The sequence below is a fragment of the Hemiscyllium ocellatum genome, chromosome 39 (assembly GCF_020745735.1).
Source record: "Hemiscyllium ocellatum isolate sHemOce1 chromosome 39, sHemOce1.pat.X.cur, whole genome shotgun sequence".
Classification (NCBI taxonomy): Eukaryota; Metazoa; Chordata; class Chondrichthyes; order Orectolobiformes; family Hemiscylliidae; genus Hemiscyllium; species Hemiscyllium ocellatum.
Window position 1 is genome coordinate 20,894,244 of NC_083439.1, and position 26,950 is coordinate 20,921,193.

The following is a 26,950-nucleotide window of genomic DNA, read 5'->3' on the forward strand; positions in this document are numbered from 1 at the left end:
GTCTAAGGTGAACTAACTTATGAAGAACTAGGGTTACACCTGGGAATATTGTGCTTTTGTACCTTCATAGTCATCTGCGGTGCAACTGCACACTTAGCCCATCAAGGGATTTCTTCAATAGATTCTAAACCTTTCCTTTTTTCTGGTATGAATTGGTATTTGCTCCACTGTCTTTTACAGCTCCCACATTGACACAGGGAGAACGTGCAAACTCCACATAGACAATCGCCTGAGGCTGGAATTGAACCCGAGTCCCTGGTGCAGTGAGACAGCTGTGCTAACCATTGAGCCACCATGCTGCCCCAAAGTTAATAGATAATGCGACCCTAAGTTTCACTGAAAATATTTCTTTTAACTTTTCTTTTTACTTTCATCAGGACAATTTGCAAGAATACCAAATTAAAGAGAAAATGACATCTATGCTATATAAAGGGACAGTGTTGATTGGTTGACATGTGAACTTTGATGGTTAGAAGCATTGTTTTTGATATGTACCAGTTAATGATATGTACCAGGATGTTGCCTGGAATGGTAGGAAAATCTTATGAGGAAAGGCTGAGGCACTTGGTGCTGTTCTCATTGGAGAAGAGAAGGTTTAGGGGAGATCTGATAGAAGTGTATAAGATGATTAGGGGTTTAGATAGGGTAGATACTAAGAACCTTTTACCGCTAATGGAGTCAGGTGTTACTAGGGGACATAGCTTTAAATTAAGGGGTGGTAGGTATAGGACAGATGTTAGGGGTAGATTCTTCACACAGCGGGTTGTGAGTTCATGGAATGCCCTGCCCGTATCAGTGGTGAACTCTCCTTCTTTATGGTCATTTAAGCGGGCATTGGATAGGCATTTGCAAGTTATTGGGCTAGTATAGGCTAGGTAGGATTCGGTCGGCGCAACATCGAGGGCCGAAGGGCCTGTACTGCGCTGTATCCTTCTATGTTCTATGTTCTATGTTCTATGATGACTAACAGTTAACTCTCAAGCTTTGTTTAAATTTTAATTTAACAGGTCAAGGCATTGTTCTGAGAATGGCTATCATCTGAAACAAAAACAGAAATTGCTGGAGAAATATAGCAGCTCTGGCAGCATTTTGGAAAGAAAGCAGAGTAAATATCTTAGGTCCAGTAATCCTGCTTTAGAACTGATTGTAGATAGGAAAAGCTGGTATATTTGCTGAAGACAGGGGGTGGAGGGGCAAGGAGTAAACAATAAGCCGAAATGGAGCCCAGAGAGAGAAAACAATAGTTGGACAAAGGGATGATAATGCTGAGTCAAGGAGAAACAAAAGCTGCTATAAGAGTCCATTAGTGCATGAAAATGGATTGGCTGTGAGCCAATGTAATTACAAGCCTGGGGTGCGGGAGTGGGTGAAGGACATGGAAGAAGGTGCTCAGGCTCAATGATTGAACTAAGTATTGGTCCTGAAGGCTGCAGGGTCCCAGAGCAGAAAATGAAATGCTGTTCTTTGAGTTTACACTGACCCTCGCTGCCAGCTGTTTTCTTGCATTGAAACAGGTGCCGTGTGAGTAGATGTTTCCTCTGTCTGCAAAAAACAGGGTCCTGTGTATTAGTATAGTTAGCTTCCAGAGCGTGCAAGTGCAAGTGAACCCAACTGACAGTCCTGAACTGGTTGTCAGTGTAATGCTTTGCAAACTCAGGGTTATCTGGCAAATATTGTCCAATTATGAAATCACATCTGATGTTGTAAGTTTTGCAAACGCTGGTTAGGTATGGTCAGTAAGTTGTTTGTTGTGAACAACTGAAGAATGTTGTTATTTGATAGGATATACCAATTCTTGGGGCATATGACCTACATACATAGCATCACACAAGCACTGAAATTCATATGCCACATTCCTGATTAGTGTGATACACTGAACAACCTTTTGGCTTGATGGCAGCATGCTGTCAGTGATGTTCCCACTAAATTGAAACAGAATAAAACAGCTTTAAACTTCTGCTGCACACTTTGCGATACCTTATCTTGCCAGGGTAATCAAAGATAGTTTTGGCAAAACTTATTCATCAGCTATGGTTACCTGCTCATGATCACATTGTTCTTAATGGTAGCTGCTGTGTGCAAATTAGATGCCTATGTTTCCTATATTGCAACAAAAATTATGCTTCAAAAAGTATTCAAGTGCTGTAGAGGACTTTGGTTTGTCCTTAAGCTGGGAGAGGCCCTGTAAAAATGCAATTCTGTCTGGAGAACATGATGAAAAGGAAAAGCAGAAATCGCCAACCCAATGGGTCATTTCATGAGGCCAGGCTATTGGGTGTGAAGGAAGGTTAATGATGACCACATAACATCTCAAATTACACACCTTGTTAAAAATTCCAACAGCAAAACTTCACAGAAGGAGCCCTATGTTTCTTTCTCTTTCGAGATTAAAACTTAGCCAAGTACTTCATACTAATATTAGCAGTCTGATTTTCACATTGGTCATGCAGTTAGAATGTAGTTATTTAGAGGGGCAGTCAACTTTGGAAAAAATAACATGAAGCCAATTTGTATTGAATTTTTTCTGCTGATGAGTTTTGAAACTATTTATAAAAAGGATAATAAAGGCGGTGTCCTCTAAATTTCAATGCTGTAATTTCAGAGTGTTCTGGCCTGCAGAATGGTTACATTGGAATATGTCTCAACCAGTATTCTTTCACTGGTATAGAAACAAGAGTTTATCTTACTAAATGTGATTTTTAATATTGTTTGATTTCCGTGGTGATATGAATGTCTTTTTTGTCTAAGTGTTGGGCTATGTTTTGATGTCAATTCCCACATGTTTGAGGTCACTGTGAAGTCCTCGCCTGAGGTGTGCAGATTCTCAGGTTAAACTCACCATCAGTTATCTCTCTCTTGAATGAGAGAACAGTCTGTGGTCCATGGGGACTGTAGTAATTTTCATTTTCTGTAGGAGTTAGGGGCTCAATAATTCAGTGATGACTTTGAAGCTCCTCCTGGGTGTTGTACTGAAATTAATGGATAGAATTTAATGTAAGCTCTTGTCTGCCAAATTGACAGCCAGCAGTCAGGACCTGGGATAGCAAGGTACATTTGGGATGAATAACTGGGGTCTGTTCTATATGGGTTAAGGGCAGGGCAGGGGGCCTGGACCAGGTTCAGTGCTGAGGCTTGTGGCTTGCTCCACTGACAAAGCCATGTGTCGCCTCTTTTTCTGGAAAACCCATTGTATTAAATTCCAATCAAGCACCCCACAGGGCAGCAGTGGTGATTGTTCCCCAGGATCAAGAGGATGTGGGCGGGGGAGGGGAATTCCACCCACTGAGAGCATCTGGCTAACTAGAGACTGGCAGCTCATCATTGCTCAGCCAAGCCACTGATCAGTGGTGGTTGCTGTTGGTAATGCAACCACCATGGTCAGGGTTGGTGAGGTCACAGATGAATGATGCTTGGAGACGGATTATGGGGTGGACTTTGAGGAGATGTGGTATTGGCAGCAAGAGCCAGGGTTGTCCCTTACTGGCCCCAATTTCCTCAGTCCTTCTCAATGACAGGCTTCTCAATCAGACACTGAGCAACCGCAAAAAGGTTTACTTCTTGGGTTTCCCACACGACAAGCCCACTGCCCACTATTGTGTAAATCCCAGCAGCATTGAGATGAGGTCCCCAAGTGGGCCTTAGTTACCACTTAATTGCCCCAATTAACAAAGAAGGTCTTCTTGCTACAGACGTAATTGAGGTAAAGGCAGGAAAATATTGCCCCCCCACTTACATGATCAAATGCTCCCATCACCAAACTCAGCAAGGGAGTGGGCATTAAATTCTGCCCTCAACCAGTCAGCCTCATGAGGAGTCAGGAGCATATAACATATAATTTGGATACTGCATTATAACTATTATTGACTCTTGAAGAGGTTAGTTGTAGACTGTGTATAGTATCTGTGAGAACAGCGCAGATTAACAAGGACAGTGGTCTTTTTGGATTCATTCGACTGATGTGGATGTTGCTGTCTGGGCCAGCATTTATTGCCCATCCCAAATTGTTCCTTGAGCTACCTTTCTGAACCTCTGTGGTCCATTTGGTGTGGATGCACCAAAAATGTTTTTGGGGATGAAGTTTCAGGATGCTCTCCCAGCAAAACGGAAAGAATGCTGATATATTTCCATCAGGAGGGTGAGTGGCTTGGCGGGGATCTTGCAGGTTCCCATGTATCTGCCTCTCTCCTTCAGGATGGCAATGACTGTGGGGTTAGAAGGTGCTGTCTAAAGAGCCTTAGTAAATTTCTGCAGTGCATCTTTTACGTGGTGCTGCTGCTATGAGCATAAGATGTGGAGAGAGTGAATGTGGATATGGTGTTTGAAAATATTAAGGATTGGATTGAAATGGGTGGATGAAAGTGGTTGTGACTATTTTTTATTTATTATTGTGGTTTAAATGGTTCATTTGATCAATCAATAGACTCCTGTAGCATTGGCATGTCATCTATTGTCAAGCAACTTCTAACTGATTGATTGCCAAGTAACCTCAACCACATCATTCTTAACCAGGACGGAACCAGCCGATCATCGGTTACAAAGACTCAACTCAAAATGTTAACACTGTTTTTGTCTCCAATGATACAGGTAGACCAGCTGAGATTTTCTGGCAGTTTCTGTTTAGGTAATTAAAGAAATGAAAACACTTTGAGAGATGAAGAGAACTCTGGTTTCTGAAGTTTTGCTGGTTTTGAATTAGCCCCTTGCAATGTGAATATTTGCCTCCCACAACTGTGTCCCTGCCAAAACCAACACACCACCACCTTGCTACCCTCACCAACCCCATGACCTCCAGTCCCTCACTACCACCTACCACCATCACCAGCACAACCTCACCCCACCATCCCTAGGTTCCAACCACTACGTCCACCAACTTCTCACCATCAACTACCGACACAATGCCCACCCCTACCCCCACTACCATCCTTAGCCTCCACAAATCCCCCCACCCTCACCAACACCACCAGCACAATTCTTTAAGGTTTTTGTTTGATTTGTTCAGTGTCTTTAGTTGCTCAATAATCACAACCAGCCCTGGATGCAGGGCACTGGCACCAGTGTATCCTGCAGGGCAATTTAAATCGTTTTGAAAGTAATTGAATAATAATAATTTGGTTTAGGAATGGTATTAAGATCGTAGCAAAGCCTTGGGTTATTGTGCAGATCATAGAATCCCAACAGTGTGGAAATAGGCCACTTGGCCCAATAAGTCCACATCAACCTCCGAAGAGTATCTCACCCAGACCCATCCCCCCACCCTATTACTTTACCTTTCCCCTGACTAATGCACCTAACCTACACATCCCTGAACACTATGGGCAATTTAGAAAGCCAATTCACCTAACCTGCACATCTTTGGATTGTGGGAGGAAACCAATGTAGACAGGCAAAGAATATGCAAACTCCACACAGATAGTCTCTCTGAGGCTAGAATTGAACCTGACCCCCTGGCACTATGAGGAAGCAATGCTAACCACTGAACCACCGTACCAACCTTTATACTGCTTCATCTAATTCAACATATTAAAAATGTACATTTCACCATTTTAATGAGAAATGTTAAAGGAAGCCTGTTGTCCTTGCTGTGAGGCGATTCCTTTTATTACTGCTCTTGGAGGGAAAAGAAAATTTCTTTCTCCTCTACATTATTTCCATGGAGATTTTAATAAATTGTTTGATGCTAATGTGTGGAACCTTAACCAGGATTGTGCAGACATATATTGGGCCTGTGCTTATCTCTGTGAACCCATTCAAACAAATGCCCTACTTTGGAGAAAAGGAAATTGAAATGTATCAAGGAGCGGTGAGTATACTGCACTTGGTGAAAAGTTGGAGATTTTGGAAAAGAATGGAAATAACAGAGGCTGATCTCACCCAGGTACTTATGTGAAAGATATGCTACAAGTTCTGTGATGACCACACTGGCCAATAGGATCCCCAGATTAGGGGCTGGCCAGGACCATGCTACCCCCTTAGAATTGGCATTGGTTCCCCTAAGGCAGCAGAAGAGAGATAAGGCACAGTTCATGCTTCTACTCCTGATGCCTGTGGAGAGACCTGTGTTGAAAGTAGTTAGACATGGTCGTATATTGGGGAGATTTCTGCTGTTCATAGTAAAGATTTTTGCACATACTCTAAACACAGCTAAGACTTGTTCAAAATAATAGGAACTGTCCTGCCATCTGGCTGATGGGACAAAGTGCAAAAAGACAATGCAAGGCAGTCAGGGACGCTGTGAGCATGAAGGTGGGCTCAGAGTGAGTACATGTAATGACAGCAAGCGAAGAGCCTGGAGATGAAGCCTGATCCAGTCTACTATTATGGACCTGGCCAGACCCCCTCAAAATATTTTAAGAAGACAGCCTAGACCCTAACTTTTTCTTATTTTAAGGCAGGTCTGAAGTGAATATTCCAGGTGTGATGCAACTTATCAAACCACTCGATTTTATGCAAAACAGAATTTATTTGAACATTACAGTTGACACAGGAACAAAAGAAAGCAGAATTTAGAATAGCTTACCTATCGGAAAACTTAACCAACTCGATACAGCAACTAAACTAATTAACTATTCCAATACAGTAACATCCCAGAAACACACCCCTTGGCAAAAAGGTAAATTCAAACACAGCTTCTTACTGGCAGGAGGGAACAACATCCAGAAAAAGATTTCAGAAATAGTCAGAGGAATCCTTTACTGAAGTTTGTAACACTTCTTGGATTCAAAACATCTTGTGACTGCTGCAGCAAAAAAAAGACAAAAAACCTGAAATGGGAGAACTGGCCTTTCCCCTTCCATTGTTAAACTGTTTAACCCTAAACACATTGGCACCTCTGCCTTTACAACCTCTCTTCCAAAAATCCAAGGACAAATGAACCTTTTTAAGGTGACAGCATTGTCACACGACAAGCTGGGTGAATAATCCTGTGTGCAAAGTGTGCTTGTTGCAGCCTGACAATGATAGTTGCCTGTGCAGCAGTGAAGTGCAGAAGTCACATGAGGGTTCAGATGGCTCGCACACGTTAAATGCCAGTGTCTGTGGGTACAGGGTGTATGTGGTCAGTGCCCATGGAGTACATCCTGAGATGTTGGGACCCAATGTTGGAAGTTCTTCAGAGCACACGGTGAGGTGAAGCTGCCAAGTATCTGCTGTGGCTTCCATGTTGAGAATTCTTGATGTCCAGCTTGTTTGGCATCTTTGGTCAGATAGGAAGCAAAAATTAATGAGGTTATTTAGATGCTAGTAAAGCATTTAACAAGATATAATCTCCGTTAATTGGCAACTCACTGGGGCTAGTGAGAAACTTGCCTTGCTACTCGACAAATGCCTAAAAGGTGCAGATAGAGTCATAGAGATGTACAGCATGGAAACAGACTCTTCGGTCCAATTTGTCCATGCCGATCAGATATACCAACCTTTTCTAGCCCCATTTGCCAGTATTTGGCACATAACCCTCTAAACCCTTCCTATTCATGTACCCATTCAGATGCCTTTTAAATGTTGCAATTGTACCAGCTTCCACTTTCTCTGGCAGCTCATTCCATACACATACCATTCTCTGTGTGAAAAAGTTGCCCTTTAGGTCCCTTTTATATCTTTCTACTCTCACCCTAAATCTATGCCCTCTAGTTCTGGACTCCCCCAACCCAGGGAAAAGACTTTACTTATTCTGTCCATGCCCTTCATGATTTTATAAACTTCTATAAGGTCACCCCTCAGCCTCCAACGCTCCAGTGAAAACAGCTCCAGCCTATTCAGCCTCTCCTAATAGCTCAATCCCTCAAACCCTGGCAACATCCTTGTAACTCTTTTCTGAACTCTTTCAAGTTTCACAACATTCTTCCAATAGGAGGAAGACCAGAACTGCACGCAATATTTCAAAATGGCCTAACCAATGTCCTGTACACAACCTCCCAACTCCTATACACAATATTCTGACCAATAATGGAAAGCATACCAAATACTTTCTTCACTATCCTTTCTACCTGCAACTGTACTTTCAAGGAGCTATAAACTGCACTCCATGGTATCTTTGTACAGTAATATTCCCTAGAACCTTACCATTAAGTGGATAAGTCCTGCTTTGATTTGCATTTCCAAAATGTAGCACCTCACATTTATCTAAATTAAGCTCCATCTGCCACTCACAATGTTGAGATAGGCTTTGCCAAACTTCTCACCTGATTCTTCCATGAGTTTTACCATATCCCAACTTGCTTAGGTCTCTGTAAGATTCCACCCATGATATTGCCTTGAGTTTATAAGTAGCAGGTCAGTTTTAGTCACCTACATGTACAGTAATTTAAAAGGATCAACTTGTGGTGGCCTTGGAGGCTGCTACTTGGTTGTGCAGCTTCCAGAGATTATTATTGAGCTGTGTCTACCTTGTAATATTACTCTAGCTGCTTTAGGATCTGTTTTTCAAGTGATTATATATACACTATTTTCTTCAAACCTGATCAGGCCCTTTGTAGTTTCCGTCTTGGTGGAAGACTTTTTTAACTGTAATGTGTCATGTTACACTATGGGGTCATCGGAAAGCCTTTTGGGCTCTTCACAGCATAAAGTAAGATGTTGTTGTTTTGAGAATAGAGCCTACCTGACGGGGTAGTAAAGAAAGTGTCTAGCACACTTTCCTTTATTGTCCAGGCTTTTGAGTATAGAAGGTTGTATAGGATGTTGGTGTGGCTAAGTTTGGAGTGCTGTGTACAGTTCTGGTCACTCTGCTCTCGGAAGAATGTTATTAAGTTGGAGAAGATTCAGAATGGACTTACCAGGATGTTGCTGGGACTGGACGGTTTGAGTTATAAGGACAGGCTGAATCGGCTGGGACGTTTTTTACTGGAGCATAGGAGGTTGAGAGGTAACCTTATGGAGATTTATAAAATTATGAGGGGCATAAATGAGGTTAATAGCAAAGGTTTTTTCCCTAGGGTGGGGAGTTCAAAACTAGGAGGCATATTTTTAAGTTGAGAGGAGAAATATTTTAAAAGGAATCCGAGGGGCAACCTTTCACATGAAGGACAGTTCCTATGTGGAATGAACTGCTAGAGGAAGTGGTGGATGCAGATACATTTACAACATTTAAAAGACATTGGATGGATATGTGAATAGGAAGGTTTACAGGATATGGGCCAAGCGCAGGCAAGTGGGACCAGTTTAGTTTGGGAAGCCTGGTCAGCACGGACATGTTGGACCGAAGGGTCTGTCTCCATGCTGTATGACTCCATGACTCTATAACTGAACGTCCAATGTGACAGTATAGTTACTAACATTCTCTGTTTAGCCTCAGATATGAAAGCTCACTGGAGTGTGTAAGAGAGGGCTATTAATATTAATGAAATCATTTTCCAAATAAACGTGGGCAGAAGAAAAAGTAGAATTAATTGCAAAAAATATTTTAAATACTTTTGTGGAATGGGATAAAAGTTGTTCCACTCAAAATATAGTTTACCAATTTGTGACACAAATTGAGATGAGTTTGGTAATGAAAGAACACATCAAAATAAATATATGGGAAAGAAAAGACTTGTGAGTATGTGAGGAAAGAGCAAGGGAGCGGAACAAATTGGATAATTCTTTGAAAGGGATGGTACGGGCACAATGAGCATTTCCTCTGAAATTATCTCTACCCTTTGTGTTGATGATGCACCACTTTTCTAGTTTTACATTTGCATCACTTCCTCTAAATCTTAACCAATCCTACATTTTCATGATCGCATCATTATAACTTCATCATATGCTTAACTTTCCATATCTTCATTCATTCCCCTAACTCTGTCAATTGCTTATTGCTAAATAGTACAATTTCAACATGCTCAAACACTCTTTTTCTGTTTCTTGACATATTTTCCCATCATGCAGCACAAGCATAGACTACTTAAAATTCATTGCTTTAGTTGAATAGGTTGAAATGACTGGATTAATACTTCGTTGGTATAATGGAGACGGAAAGGTAAGTTGCCTTGTTACACTGTTTCAGTAGAGAGAAATTAACTGGTGATGGTTTAACCTGCAGGCCACCACACTTCAGGTGAGGGCAGAGATTGAGAAAGAGAGTCCTTCATGGTAACCTGAGCCAGTGCAGGAAATTGAACCCATGCTGATTGCATACTATGTATTATAAACCAACTGCCCAGCCAACTGAGCTATCCGACTCCCAGTGGAGAGGATATATTGAGAGATTAGGCCTTGATTTTCCACAGTGCGATTACAGGATCAGTGTTCTTGGCCTGGTGGATCTTTTGAAGTGAAGGTCCCCTTGGATTTGAGGCCCCCTCCCACATTAAATTTAGAGGCTGGGGCATATAATTGGATGGGGCTCCATGATCTAGTATCCCACATCTGATCGAGTCTGGAGCAGGCAGGCTTGTGGACAGCCTCTCTGGCAAGATGCTAATTGAGGCCAAATGTGGGTGATTTATGCCAGATTAGGGTCCTCATGCTGCTGCAGCTGAGATTGAGTGGCAGGCAGAAGTGTTACCACTTAGCATGACTTTAAATTCTGCTGTTCTTTCTAGACCTTCGTTTCCTTTAGTGTTTACGCCCACATTCACTTGTTAGTGACTGGGCGCCATGAGAATAGTTGATGTGGATTTGTGTGTTTGGTATCTGTGTACTTCCGTTAACATTACCTCTTTCTCCATCATCTAGGCTCCATATGAAAATCCACCTCACATCTACGCTCTGGCAGATAATATGTATCGGAACATGATTATTGATGGAGAAAATCAATGTGTCATCATCAGGTAATCCAATTTGTATATATACTCTTTTTGCAGCTGAATAAAACACAATGGGAGGAATTTCTCCCTTTCTTGATTTATAACCAACCAAATCACAAAAGTTATTTATTGGGTGATTTTTCTAGCAACCTTTCCTTTTTACATGTCTCATTGTCGTTAGACATAATCAAGCACTTAGCAGCTACAAAAAGCTTGGTTTCTTAACAATCAGGTTTACTGCAGTAAATAATTGCTGTATTTTGTGGGGAATGAGTTTGTTCGTTGCATTATGCAAGAAATCAATGGTAATGTATAATCAATTAAAATGCTTGCACCTTGGATCTTTCCCGGTTACTTTGTTCTCATTCTTGGTGCAAAGCAGCTATTTTGGTCCTTTTATATTTTTCCTTTTCATTGGCTTTGATTAATTATTCAAAGCATTAATTGTTCCCACAGTGCAGTTGAAGAGAAGACTTCCCAAGTTTTCACTCTGCGTGAATCAGGTTCCTTTGACTCCGGAGCTATCCTGGAGATCTGTTCTGTCAGCATTTATGCTACAACATCTGATTTTTTTTTATCACCATGGCAACATTTTGACCCAGTGTGATGAGTGTGCATATCTGCACTCATACATTCAAATTGCTAAATGTTCAGTCATTGAGGGGTGAGGCATGTTCAATTCCAATCCAAGATTTCCTTTTGCTCTCGTTTTACAAAATCAATTGTCAATAATGCAACATATGCTGTGCCCTATTCTGTCCAGCTATGAAAAGTGGCACTGTGTGAGCCTGGAGAAATTGTGTGCTTGTTAATTATAATGACAATGTGTGTATTGTTGTGAAGTTTCAGGGAAGCTGTTCTATTGTAAGGTTTCCTTGAAACAGGAGCCACCAACTTTTATCCCTGTGGGATTTGCTCTTAAACACATTGAATTGCATGCACGTCCATGTGAAATCAGTGCATCTGTATTCTGTATATGTTGTTTGTGTTATCAAGAAAGTGTGCCAAACAATAGTGTAACCAAATAACCTGTAAAAGTTCCATAATGTCACAGGCAGACAAGGTAGTGAAGGTGGTATTCGGTACACTTGCCTTTATTGGTCAATGCATTGGGTATAATTGAGTGTAGGAGTTGGGCTGTCATGTAACAGCTATACAGGACATTGGTGAGGCCAGTTTTGGAATACTGCTTTCAATTCTGGCCTCCCAGCTATAGGAAAGATGTTGTGAAACTTGAAAGGGTGCAGGAAACGTTTAACTACGATGTTGCCATGGTTGGATGGTTTGAGCCATACGGAGAAGTGGATAGGCTGGGGCTATTTTCCCTGGAATAGTGGAGGCTGAGGGATGACCTTATAGAGGTTCATAAAATCATGAGGGGCATGAGCAGGGTGAATAGCCACTGTTGTTTTCTCATGATAGGGGAGTCCAAAGCCAGAGGGCATAGGTTTAAGGTGAGAGGGGAAATATATATAAGGAACTTAAGGGGCAACTTTTGCACACAGAAGGTGGTGCGTGTATGGAATGAACTGCTAGTGGAAGTGGTGGAGGCTGGTACAATTACAGCATTCGAAAGGTATCTGGTTGGGTTACATGAATTTGCCTGAAGAAGGGCTTATGCCCGAAACGTCGATTCTCCTGCTCCTCGGATGCTGCCTGGACTGCTGTGTTTTTCCAGCACCACATTTTTCAACTCTGGTCTCCAGCATCTGCAGTCCTCACTTTCTCCTAGTTGATCCTTACATGAGTAGGAAGGGGTTAGAGGGATATGAGCCAAATGCTGGCAGATGGAACTGGATTGATTTAGACACAACGAACTTGACGAAGGAGCAGTGCTCCAAATAAACCTGTTAGACTATAACCTAGTGTTGTGTGATTTTTAACTTTAGAATATCTGGTCGGCATGGTCTAAGGGATCTGTTTCTGTTCTTTACCACCCTATTTCTCTAATTTTGGCTAGAGATGGAATGGGAAGTTGTGTAATCATGATGACTTCATGAATGGTGCCTTTGAGTAGTAGGTCAAAATAACCTATGAGCTGAGTCATGTGTTTTGTGGCAATGATTTGCATGGACGGTTTCTATCTGAGGCTTAGCAGGATTTCCTGCTGCATCCCTTACCAAACCCACCTCAGTGAATGCATATCCTGCCCCTACGGCATCAATCTTATCCAATTCTAGTCCCATTCTATCGTTTGCCTTTACTCTGACTGCAATGAGCAGTTGACTGACTATGTTCAAGCCCTTGGACTGGGATCAGAGGCTACCCTTAACTTATTGTGCCAAGACTCCCTGAGCGAAGGCTATCTCCCTTGATTAGACTAAGGACTACTGACAGCCATGACAAGCTTCCTGGCTTTGTGCCTGCATTAAATAACATGGCAATATAGCAGTACTGTGAGTCTGGTTAGGAGGCACAGTGGCACAGTAGCTCAGTGCTTAGTAATGCTGCCTCACAGCATAAGAGACCCAGGTTCGATTCTAGCCTCAGGTGACTGTGTGAGGTTTGCACATTCACGCTGTCTCGGTGTGGGTCCCCTCTGGGTGCTCCAGTTTCCTCCCACATACCAAAGATGTGCAGGTCAGGTGGATTGGTTATGTTATTGGTTGCCCATAATATCCTGGGATGTTCAAGCTAAGTGGATTAGTCATGGTAAATACAGGGGTACAGGGACAGGGGACAGGAATGGGTCTGGATGGGATGCTCTTCAGAGGGGCAGTTTGGACTCATTGGGCCAGACTGTCGGTATTCAATGGAGAAGGCAAGGCAAGAATGCTGTGATCATTAGGGTAGGCTGAAAATGAGTGAGTGCTAAGAGAGCAAGCAAACAGCTCAGAGATGCAGCCTGGTCCAGTTCATGAGCTGGATGTGTCCCTGAGTCTAAACTGCAGCCCGGTGTGCAGCTTTGAGGTACAGAGTAAGTGGATTGGAGATGTGCCATGAGGGGTCTTAGAGCCCTGCACATGTCAGGTATCAATGGCTGTAGACATAGGGTGTGTGTGACCAGTGCCAATGGAACGTAGCCTGAGATGTTGGTGCCTGGTGTCCAACATGGAGGTCTCTTAGAGTACATGGCAGTCTGAAGTTGCCCCAGGTATCCACATTGACTTCCACATTGAGCATCTAGTTTGCTCATGGCATGTAGTACATTGGGTAGCTACATATTAATGATGTAAGATCTGCAGTCAATAAGCCATTAACAAGCAATAATTCCCCTTAATGGGCAACTTACTATTGCAGGTGGCAACATAACTTTGATGGCCAGAACTCAGTTAAAAGATGCAGTGAGTTGTTCTCACATTGAAATGGACCTTGTTGGACTTCTTGTATGCTTCTGCCAGATTTTTTGCCATAGCCCACATCATTCCGGCCCTAGAAGATTCCATCTCAAACTTTTATTTAATCCTTTTGCAAATCAGAGTTTTGTTGATGTTCCCTTTGCCTCCCCTTTCATACTTCAATAAAAATAAAGATTGCTGCAGCATTCATTAAATGCGTTTGAGAACATCACATCAGCTTTTTTCTTCAGTGTGCAGTAATCTTATGAATAGTCATTGACCTGAAATATTGGAATAGATTTTCAAAGTGGCGTGGACACCTGAATGAATTCTAGGCCCTGATCCAGCACCAAGGTACATCACTCTTCCAAGACAATTTTCAGATGCAAATGGTATAAATTGGGCTTGGTGGCAAATTACTGGGAGTGAGCAACTCCAGCGGTAGCAATATTGGAGGCTGCTGCTGCATCACCATTGGAGGCAAAAACCCAGGAGGTCAAACATGGTGGACAGTAGCCATGGCAGATGTGTTAGAAGCAGTGCTTGTGCTGGCACTAGTTGGTCCCTACACATTTGAATAATCCTCAACTCTGAAGAGACTTACTTGGTCCCCAATGGGGAACCCAACAGCTGTGCTTGAGCAGACTGTTCTGACCTAACCAACAAAAACATTGAGAATTACAGAGGCTGGTCAACACGCTCAAGAGCAGTTAATTGATGACGATCACAAAAGATCAAAAAAGCCTCAAAAAAAATCCCAAGCCCTTTAAAAATTGAAAAATGTCTTGGAAGCTTTGAAATCTCAAGGAGAAACTCTTTGAACATATTCCACCCCTATTCCCTAATCCTTTCATAATCCGCCTATTATCTAGCTTTTCTCTTCACTGATGCTATATGGTCTGCCGAGTATTTCTAGCATTTTCTAGTTTTATTTCAGAGTTCCAGTGTCTGCAGTATTTCAGTTCAGTTTCGATCCCAGTTTTTGGACTTTTTTTTTGCTGTAGTGCCTATGGATGTTTTTCTAAGAGGCCCTCATGCGGTAGTAATGGACACCAAGGCAGAAAAGGAGACATTGAAAGGGAGTAGGGATGGGGATGGGGCAGAGCCGAGTAGAAGGGAACCACATAGTATCAGCCAGCATGAGGGTGAGGAAGAGAAGTTGGAGATCAGTAATGCAATTATGCATCAGGTTAGGGTGTACATCAGTTTAGAAATGGCAATTCATAGAAACTATTCATAGAATCCTTACAGTGCAAAAAGAGGTTAAACAACTCACCGAGTCTGCACCGACCCACCAAAGAGCATCCTGTCTCTGTAACACTGCAATTTCCATGGCCTGCACATCCCTGGATACTACAAGGCAATTTAGCGTGGCCAGTCCACCTAACCTGCACATATTTGGACTGTGAGAGGAAACCAGAGCACCGAGAGGAAACCCATGCAGGCCCAGGGACAACATGAAAACTCCATGCAGACAGTCACCCAAGTCTGAAATTGAACCGTGGAATTGTTCTCAACTAAAAATGTGATTGATCCCACCATGATGACAGTGCAATTGTGTCTGTGGGTGTCGGATTTCAGTCTTCAATCAGATGCCACATTGTTGATTGACCCAACTGAATAGACTTGGTTGCGACTTTTGAGCTATTTGCTTCTTTTTTCTGACCTTTAAGTAATAGCATTCTGTACTTATCATTTAAATAATATTTCCAAATATTTGCAATTTGTTTCAGCACTGAAATTAAGTTTCTGTCATGCAATTCATTCTTTTTTGTAAAGTCTTAGTAAGTTGATTACCATTTTACAATGGTCCTCCTAGTTTCTGCAGATCCCATAGAAAGTACAAGCATGATTTTTGTTTTGTGTGTAAAATTCAGAACAAAATGAATGAAATGGAAGCCTTTTAGCAGGGTTCTGATTTCTACAGTAGGAAAGTTTTTTTGGGTGTATGGGCAGAGGGAAGGGTGAGAACAGGAAGTCATGCACTGAAGATCAGGATGTGATTAATGGTGTTCAGTCATCTCATTCAGGAACTCTTATTATGCATGAATTTGAAGCAATTTACAGGGAACGAATTTTTTTAAATGGTTTTGTTTTTATGAGAAATTTAAAGTGAAACATGAGAAAAAAGTCACACCCAGCATTCTGAAGACTTACCAAAATCATTAGATACCAACAGAAGAGTTGATAATGTAAAGCATACAACTTACAAACTTGCTGCAAACAGGAATTGCATGCATCTAATCACAGCGTCCTGTTTGAGGTTACTAAGCGATCAAAGAGCTTGGGTTAATACAGGGCTTTATCGTATTAGTGTGCAGCAAATTATTTTTTAGGGGAATACCTCAATATGCAAACATGGAGCTGGTTAGCTCAGTTAGCTACACAACTAAAGTGTCTTTTAGAATTGTGGCAACAATATGGGTTCAGTTCCCGTACTGGCTGTGGTAGACCTGTTACATCCTGCCCAGGGAAGGGGAAGCCATCAACAAAAACTACCAAGGAAAATGGTTCAGGATAAAGCATCAGCAGACAGTGAGGTAACGACCCACCTTTAGGTCAGAAGCTCAAGGACACACAATTCAAAGGTCCATTTTAAGGACACTAACATGGCCCATTTGCATAACACCAGGGATGTCAGTAGAATGAAGTGAAAAAATCCATATTGAAAGGTAATAAGCTAGATCATTTCTGGGCTTTTGTTCCTACAGTTACTTATCCTAATAAGGAAGGGTGGAGTTAATCGTGTGATAGCTCAGAAGCAGCACCTTCCTTCCCAATCAACACCTATTGATGCTACCTTATGAATTGGCTGACTGGTGGACTTCCCCTCAATTATCTCTGATCACGTGACCTCATCATCAAAAAGAATGCACAGTTTACTGTACTGGCAGGGAGAAAGTGAGGAATGCAGATGGCTGGAGATCAGAATCGAGAGTGTGGTGCTGGATAAGCACAGCAAAGCAGGAGAATCGACGTTTCGGGCATAAGCCCTTTATCAGAAACCTGGGCTTATGCCCAAAACATCAGTTCTCCTGCTCCTCGGATGCTGCCTGACCTGTTGTGCTTTTATTACACTGGCATATTGTATTGGTCTCTATCTCTCTTCCCTGCCCTAGTCTTGGTGTGTCAAATGGCATGTGGCCATGGGACACAAACTCGACGTTTCATTTCTCTTCGGAGCCAGCCTGCACAGTCTGTCTGACAGCAGTCCCAGGCGCCACAATGGTCACTAAGAATAATCAGTGATTGTTTCTGTAGTAGAACAACTGATGGATTCTGTTGCAAGCACAGAGAATGCTGGAAAACTCAGCAGATTGGGCAGCATCCATGGAGACAGAAACAGAGTTAACATTTTGAGACTGGTATGACTCTTCTTCAGAATTGGATTCCGTTGTTCAAAACAGACTGAGACCAGCACATGTTGCAGTGCACAGCGCAAACACTAAGATTGATCTTTCTTTCATTTTTTTTCTCCTCAGTGGTGAAAGTGGGGCTGGAAAGACAGTGGCTGCAAAATACATCATGAGTTATGTCTCTAGAGTCTCTGGTGGTGGGCCCAAAGTACAGGTAAAGCGACATCATTTTACAGCAAGATCTACATTATATCATATTCTCTTTTAATTTTTTTATGCCAATATGCCTCTGCCTTGAAGTTTGCATTTTCACAGAAATTTGAGTTCACGTAGATTTCCTCCTGCATCATTAAAACAACTTTATCTAGAGGCCAGAAAATGGTAACTTTACAGAATTGCTAACGCACTGAAGGGGGCCATTCACCTCATCATGTCCTCACTGTCTCTTCAATGAGCATTTATGACCATCCCACTGCCATTTCCCTGTATCCTTACATATTGTTTCCAATTAAATAACCTTCTAATGCCATCTAGAAGTTCATGATGTTTGAATCCATCAAAGACTTTGTCGATTATGAATGCTGTGATTGGTAATTCCAAAATGTTCAAGAAGATGAGTTCTTGAGTACTATCTCTCAAGACTGCTCAGCTGCCTGGTTGGGTTGTGTAGTTCCTACACCTCCTATGATATCAAAAAGATAAAGTTCACTTCAAGATAAAGAAATAGTACTTCAGACAGAATTTTTTGTGTGTAGTGAAATATTTTGTTATTGACCAGTGCAGCAGATTTTCATATAACCCGAGTGCAGTAATTTATCATTTCTTTTTAAGGAGGGTTTCTTTTTCCTCTGTTGCAGCATATAAAAGACATCATTCTTCAATCAAATCCACTCCTAGAAGCATTTGGGAATGCTAAAACAGTGAGAAACAATAACTCCAGCAGATTTGTGAGTTCCAGAGGTCGTGTCCTGTTTTGACTGTTAATATCCTGTGGGTTTGGCTGGGGAACTCTGATGGAAAGTCTTCATCTTCAGTAATGTTTGGTGGTTATTTCTGGTTTGATCCTTTTCCTCCGAGTGCTAAATTTCCTTTATAGCGCAAATAAGCATGGTTCTCGTTATACTTCATCTCCCAAACATTACTCACTGTGAATTCTTGGCCAAACCAATTTTTCTGTCTACAATGCAGTCTGTTTCTGTGGCCTTTACCCTCTAACCAAGTGAACTTTACCTAATGGCTGGCAGCATTTTTATTCCAAGGTGTATTTAACTGTGTTTCCAAAAAAGAAATAAGGATAGAAGTAACTATTAATATGATATGATAATATTGTTGTTCACAATTTCTAACAAGCAAAACATCATTTTAAATCGTAGCATGCACTGATAATAAGTTATTTATTTTTATAATTCTGATATTTTCCTCTGAATAGGAAAAAAAATTGCCTCTTTTGTTCTCGAAGAGCATTGGAAACTAATGTGATGTTTGAAAATTAACTATGCTTCAATTAAACATTGAGTCATAGCAGTTTACAGCAAGGGAGTGGGCCTTTGCCCCAACTTGTCCTTGCCGCCCAAGTAAATTTCACAAGTAAATTAGTCCCATTTGTTTGCTTTTGGTCGATATCCCTTTATACTTATCCCATCCGTGTACCTGTCTAAATGTTTCTTAAATGACAAAATTAGACTTGCCTCCACCACCACCTTTGGCAGTCCATATACAGACAAGCACCACCCTGTATGTGAAAATATTGTCCATCCAGACTCTTTTGTATTTCTCCTCTCTCCCCTTAAAACTCTGCTCTTTAGTTTCAATTTATCCCCATGGTAGTGGAGTCTATCTACCTTATCTATGCCTCTTATGATTTTATAAACCTCTATAAAGTCTCCTACTTTATTATGCTTAGTCTTTATCATACTTAGTCTCCTACACTCCAGGGAAAGAGGTCCCAGCCTATCCAACCTCTCCTTACAACTCAAACCTTCCAGTCCAGGTAGCATCCTAGTAAATCTTTTCTGTGCTCTTTCAAGTTTAATAATATCCTTTCTATAGTAGGGCGACCAGACTTGCATGCAGTACTCCAAATGGCTTCACCAATGTCTTGTAAAGCTGCACCAAGATGTCCCAACTCCCTGTACTCAATGCTGTGACACGCTGTAGTCACTTAAAAAATGGGAGAAAGTGAGGACTGCAGATGCTGGAGATTAGAGCTGAAAAATGTGTTGCTGGAAAAGCGCAGCAGGTCGAGCAGCATCCAAGGAAGGTGTCCTCATTCCTGAAGAGGAGCTTATGCCCGAAATGTCGATTCTCCTGCTCCTTGGATGCTGCCTGACCTGCTGCGCTTTTCCAGCAACACAGTTTTCACTTAAAAAATGGTTGAGACTGTACAGTCTCTGCTTTTGACCATCAGCATTGAAGCTATATCAATTCTAGGTGGTGTTTCTATTTTCTGTGCATTTTCTTACCAATGCTGTGATAGTAGGCTAATCCCACATGTAAGTAATGCAGCACAAATCAACTTTGAGGTAATCAAAATAAAATGAAAATGATACAACTCCAATCCTGTCAGGATGTCTACCTAACTTTGTTTACATCAGTACCTAATAATTATCCAATTCGAATGCTGAGTCTTATTCAAATGAAAGTTCCCAGCTGTTAGCTAAGCAATGTCTTCTGAGCAGATCTTTTCTATGGCTGAGAGAATTTGTATTCATATGAATAAATAACCTCCTGGCCCTTGCTGAAGGTTTGAAGGTATAAGCTATACAAACACGGGTAGGTGAGGAGAGGATAACTGCTTGTGCACTTGAACCTGATGAGCAAGAGAAGTCACCAAGCTTGTGCTTACCAGCTGGATTGAGTTGCTTTCCTCCCGAGTAGCCCCTTCTTCCCACAAGCCTGGGTGTGTGGAGTCACCTCAACTATTGCATCAACTAATGCAAGTGAATAGCACAGCTCAAAAACTCGAAACTGGGACATTTCATGTCTGTACAACAGCGGTTTACTCATTTATATTAAGCAATCAGAAGGGTTGAAACAAGTACTGCCTCAAATTACACACTAGGTTTGTTTTTCTCTCTGTTTTGCTTTTGAGGGAGCATTTAAAATCATCTTTCAGCAACATCTGCCGAACTCAATTCTTTACAAGTATTGTAGTAAAAAAGAAATTTTACCAGTCCTGAGTTACACTCTTTTCAGAAGTGACTCTCAATAGCCTTGTGCAGAAAAGAGCAGACTGTAGTGTCAGTCTCATTATCATCTTGTGCTGTCTTCCCTGAACTGGAATCTGATCCATGTCTGAGGTGGGGATGTTTGGTTCCTCTCTGATGAACATTGGTAAACCAGTTGGGTTTATGCAACTGTTGTCAACATTCATCTTAGCTTCTCTGGTATTAGCCCACAAATTACTGATCTATTCAATTCAGGTTTCACAACTAGTAGGAACAGTTATGACGCTGGATTAACAACTCGGAATTTAGTATGAAACTCTGATTCCACACTTGTGGTTGACCACTTGGTGCCTTTAGGGCAACAGGGATGGGTTAAGAAATGTTGCCTCACTTGCATCGCCCACATCCAAATAAAACATTAAACAAAAGGTACAGGATAAGCAAGCACAAAGAACCTGCAGTTTAGCAATTGTATTCATCACAAGTTGAGAGGCTATGCTAGGAATGAAATAAAAAGGCATTGAGCAGAGACACTCTTGCATTCAGCAGCCTTTGTGTTATAACCTGCATCTTGTTGCATTTTGGTTTCAGCTAGCTCTCCAATACCTAGCTAAAATAAACTGTTTATTGTACAATGAATACAGGCAAAACAATGATAGCACCAGCATGATGGCTCAGTGGTTAGCATTGTTGCCTCACAGCACCAGGGCTCCGGGTTCGATCCTAGCCTCAGGCGACTGTTTGTGTGGAGTTTGCACATTCTCCCTGGATCCATGTGGGTTTCCTCTGGGTGTTCTGGTTTCCACCCATAGTCCAAAGATGTGCAGATCAGGTGGATTGGTCATGCTTAAAAAGTGTCCATAATGTTCAGGGGAAATGTAGAGTAATAGGATAGGGGAATGGGTCTTGGTGGGATACTCTTCAGTGGGTCGGTGTGGACTTGTTGGGCTGAATGGCCTGTTTTTTGCATTATAGGGATTCTATAAAAAAAATACAGAATATTTTAAAAAGGGATAAAGTTGAAATCTAAGTGAGGTTTTTAGCAGACCTCTCTACATGATTGAACGTAGAGAAAAAAGAATGTTAAGTAAACAGTCAAAGGTCGGGTGCATACTAAACATGTTTTCAGCAACTCAGAACCCTATACGATGAATTGGAAAATAGTAGGCTTGCTGGTGTTATCAGAGATCTCACCCAACTTTTTAAAGATCAGAAACTGAATCGAGAAAATTAAAAATAATATGTTTCAGTGTGTAGGTGATTGATGAGTCTCTTATAGGACCTCTATAATTTTATTACACAGTGCTATGCCTTTAATTATTAGAAGCCTAAGTAAAAAGAAGGAAAATGACAACCAAAAAAATGGAATGAAATGTAGGAATAGAAAATGTTTTAAAATACGAGATTGATTGAAAAAGTGCAAATTGTGCATTTGGAGAAAAGTAATCAACTCAATTGTAGGTTCTCTACAGAAAGAAGAGATGTAATGTCTGCCTGTAAAAAGATTGCTTGTAATAAAACATCATTTGGAGGTTGTATAATCACTTTTGCAAGTTTTACTTGCCATAATGTTGATAATGCAGTTACTGAACCATTTTGAACTTTGGGTTTTCAAAAGGTTCCAAAGGTGATGCTACGCTGACTTTTACAAGTTATAAATTAACGTAACATTTTGGGAAGAAGTTAGCAATGATACACTTTGTAAGTTCTGAGAAAGTTCCAATAGGGAACAAGAATCTCAATGTTCATTTAGTGTAGAAGGTTATTTCATTATTTATTCCTCCATATCCTATTTCTCTAATTTCTCTGAGGCATGGAGATGCTGAGGCAAGTTGATAGTATGTGGTCCTTGCTTCTCCATATGGATGGACAATTATTCCAGGTCACTTTTGTACTTATTCTTATAGCCAGATTTAGAGCAACTGAGAGCAGTTCTTCACTGAGATCATTTCTATTCTTAATATGAGCTGATGCTGATGGGACCCACAAGTTGCTTTTTCATCTTGTATGACTTCCCACTTTAGAGGATAGTTTGTTTCGAGTCAGACAGCTGGTGAGATTACAGATCGGAGCTGGATCACGAAGCTCTTGCTTTATTCCTGATGACTCAATCTGCTGCCCCATCATTCCCTATGTGAATCCAGCAATGTATTAATAGTTCTTTACCACTCCCAAGTTGCCTTTTTAATGCCAACAGCGAACTCAACTTCCTAATTTTTCCAGCAATCTGTTTCACATCTGATCCAATGCCTTAAAGGAAATTTAAAAATATTCTCATTTTTAATCTAGCCCAAATAAGTTATACTGCTAACATCTGTGCTCACTGTTGAAAATAAAATTTATGCTGACCTCAACTTCATCTATACATTTTCATCATTCTAAACATTTTGTGGTCAGCAGCGAAAAAGCAGAATGGTGTGTTGCTTTCCTGGTGCCAGGATCAAGGATGTCTCAGAGAGGGTGCAGAATGTTCTCAAAGGGGAGAGGGGCCAGCAAGAGGTCATTCTCCACATTGAAACCAATGACATAGGAACGGAAAAGGTTGAGATTCTGAAGGATGATTACAGAGAATTAGGCTGGAATTTAAAAAGGAGGTCCTCGAGAGTAGTAATATCTGGATTACTCCCAGTGCTACGAGCTAGGGAGGGCAGGAATAGGAGTAAAGAGCAAATTAATGCGTGGTTGAGGAGCTGGTGTATGGAAGAAGGATTCACATTTTTGGACCATTGGAATCTCTTTTGGGGTAGCTTTAGGGTGAGAGGGGAAAGATGTAAAAGGGACCTAAGGGGCAACTTTTTCACGCAGAGGGTGGTACGTGTATGGAATGAGCTGCCAGAGGCAGTGGTGGTGGCTGGTACAATTGCAACATTTAAAAGGCATTTGGCTGGGTATATGAATAGGAAGAGCTTGGAGGGATATGGGCCGGGTGTTGGCAGGTGGGACTAAATTGGGCTGGGATATCTGGTCGGCATGGACGGGTTGGTCCAAAGAGTCTGTTTCATGCTGTACATCCCTACGACTCTATGATTCCATGTGCAGGTTAGGTGGATTGGACATACTAAATTGCCCATAGTCAGGGGTAAATATAGGTTAGGGGAATGGTGTGGGTGGGTTATTCTTCGGAGGGTCGGTGTGGACTTGTTGGGCCGAAGGGCCTGTTTGCACACAGTAGGGAATCAAAGAAAAAAAATCAGTCTGATCCCTCATTGCAATAATCTTTTTAGTCCTGAAAGGAAATTTCTGTTTGCCTTTACACGCTACAACTGTTACCCAGCACAGACTGGGCAACAGGAATTTTACATAAATCAGTATAAGACCAGATGCATCTGAGCTTCTTGCTTGGTCTCAAGGTTGTCTTTCATTGGAATGCTCCTGATCATATCAAATTAGGTCGAGGGAAGGAACCACTTTTCTTTAATTAGCTGCCTTAAAGTAAATTGCAGGAAGAAAAGGAAAGCTTTGTACAAATTAATAAAGGATGAAGAAGGTACAAAGTCTGATCCAGCTTGAGTTTGAGACGAGAAAACTGCAAATGCTGGAATCCAAAGTAGATTAGCATGAGGCTGGAAGAACACAGCAAGCCAGGTAGCATCAGGAGGTGGAGAAGTCGACATTTCAGGTGTAACCCTTCTTCAGGACTTGGGTGGGTGTGGGGAACTGCAGATAAAGAGGATGGTGGAGGCAGGGTGGTGAAGTGGGGATAGGTGAAGACAGGCAGAGGGTACGACCTGGTTAGACAGTGGAACTGTAAGTAAACAGTATTTCAACTCCATCTCAAACATCAAAAACTGTGTGTACAACAAACTTTTATCTACCCACCTCCATAACCAGCACTCCTCAAACATTCCAGAAGATTCCCCCGGCCTCTGGAACTGCTCGGACACCATTAGCCATGCGGCTGGTGCAGCTGCCACCACCACGCTGATTGATTATGTCATTTCTGCACCCATCATGGCCACTCCCACAACTACTTCCGCCCCTCACAATTCCTCATGCATCACACGTGACATCACTTCCGCCCCTCACATCATCGATGATGTCACACGCTCAGTAACCTCTGCCACCCCTACTGCCATGTCTGCCACCACTTCAGCCCCCACCAATACCACTCACCTGCATTCTGCTGACACGCCCCCCACAGATCCCACTGTCACCATTCCCGGCCCCCAGAACCCTGAGGGGAACACCACCCCTGCTCATGACTCTACCCCAATTCCCCCCACCATCACACCCACTCCAGTTACCGGCTCCACCCCCCACTCCCAGCTCCATACCCACACCAGATCCCGGCTCCCAGCCCTGCCGAGTTTTCACCATCCCTCCAGATCTTCCCCTCACTGAGGACGAACGATCAGTCCTCAGCAAAGGGCTCACCTTCATCCCCCTCTGTCCACGCATCAATGAATTTAATACACGCCGTGACATCGAACACTTCTTCCGCAGCCTCCGCCTCTGAGCTTACTTTCACAATCAGGATTCCCACCCACCTTCCGAGGACCTCTTCACCCACCTCCAACACACTGCATCCCCGTTCTGGCCTATTACCACGCCCCAACCTCTTCATTTCCAACTGCCACCGGGACATTAACCGCGTCAACCTGTCTACCCCCCTCCCCACTCCATCCTCTCACCATCATAACGCGCAGCCCTCCAATCCCTCTGCTCCAATCCCGACCTCACCATCAAGCCAGCAGATAAAGGGGGCGCAGTAGTAGTCTGGCGCACTGACCTCTACACCGCTGAAGCCAAACGCCAACTCGAGGATACCTCTTCCTACCGCCCCCTCGACCATGACCCCACCCCCCATCACCAAACCATCATCTCCCAGACCATACAGAACCTCATCACCTCAGGTGATCTCCCACCCACAGCTTCCAACCTCGTAGACCGGGAACTCCACACTGCCCGGTTCTACCTCCTTCCCAAGGTCCACAAGCCTAACCACCCTGGCCAACCCATTGTCTCAGCATGCTCCTGCCCTACTGAACTCATCTCTACCTACCTCGACACTGTCCTATACCCCCCCAGCCCAGGAACTCCCCACATACGTTCGAGACACCACCCACGCCCTCCACCTCCTCCAAGACCTCCGTTTCCCAGGCCTCCAACGCCGCATCTTCACCATGGATATCCAATCCCTCCACACCTCCATCCGCCATGACTAGGGCCTCCTAGCCCTCCGTTTTTCCCTCTCCCGACGTCTCCAACAGTACCCTTCCACTGACACTCTCATTCGTTTTGGCCGAACTGGTCCTCACCCTTAACAATTTCTCCTTCGAATCCTCCCACTTCCTCCAGACCAAAAGGGTAGCCATGGGCATACGTATGGGCCCCAGCTATGCCTGTCTCTTTGTTGGTACGTAGAATCAATCTTCCATAAGTACAACGGCACCACTCCCCACCTCTTCCTCCGCTACATTGATGACTGCATTGGCGCCACCTCGTGCTCCCGCGAGGAGGTGGAGCAATTCATCAACTTCACCAACATATTCCACCCTGACCTTAAATTAACCTGGACCATCTCTGACACCTCCATCCCCTTCCTGGACCTCTCCATCTCCATTAATGACGACCGACTTGACACTGACATTTTTTACAAACCCACCGACTCCCACAGCTACCTGGATTACACGTCGTCTCACCCTAGCTCTTGCAAAAATGCCATCCCATATTCCCAATTCCTCCGCCTCCGCCATATCTGCTCCCAGGAGGACCAGTTCCACCACAGAATACACCAGATGGCCTCCTTCTTTAGAGACCACAATTTCCCTTCCCACGTGGTTAAAGGTGCCCTCCAACACGTCTCGTCCACATCCCGCACCTCCGCCATCAGACCCCACCCCTCCAATCATAACAAGTTCAGAACGTCCATCCTTCCAATCTTCGCATAAACCAAATCATCTGCCGACATTTCCACCACCTCCAAAAAGACCCCACCACCAGTGATATGTTTCCCTCCTCACCCCTTTCCGCCTTCCCCAAAGCCCGTTCCCTCCGTGACTACCTGGTCAGGTTCACGCCCCCCTACGACCCATCCACCCATCCTAGCACCTTCCCCTGCCACCGCAGGAATTGCAAAACCTGCACCCACACCTCCTCCCTCACCTCCATCCAAGGCCCTAAAGGAGCCTCCACATCCACCAAAGTTTTACCTGCGCCTCCACTAATATCATTTATTGTATCCGTTGCTCCCGATGCGGTCTCCTCTACATTGGGGAGACTGGACGCCTCCTAGCAAAGCGCTTTAGGAAGCATATCCGGGACACCCGCACCAATCAACCACACCGCCCCGTGGCCCAACATTTCAACTCCCCCTTCCACTCTGCCAAGGACATGGAGGTCCTGGGCCTCCTTCACCACCGCTCCCTCACCACCAAACGCCTGGAGGAAGAATGCTTCACCTTCCGCTTCGGAACACTTCAACCCCA

The 26,950-nt window shown here is 43.0% G+C and overlaps 1 protein-coding gene across 2 annotated transcripts in view; it reads left to right on the forward strand.

Moving 5' to 3' along the window:
- The window catches only part of myo1ea (myosin IEa), a 153,352-nt gene that overhangs the window by 49,521 nt on the left and 76,881 nt on the right, over window positions 1-26,950 (forward strand). For both annotated transcript variants that reach the window (XM_060852773.1, XM_060852774.1), the window contains exons 3-6: window positions 5,711-5,800; window positions 10,651-10,745; window positions 17,482-17,569; window positions 18,213-18,302. In XM_060852773.1, the coding sequence (XP_060708756.1) occupies window positions 5,711-5,800; window positions 10,651-10,745; window positions 17,482-17,569; window positions 18,213-18,302 (363 nt within the window). The remainder of the gene's footprint in view (window positions 1-5,710; window positions 5,801-10,650; window positions 10,746-17,481; window positions 17,570-18,212; window positions 18,303-26,950) is intronic.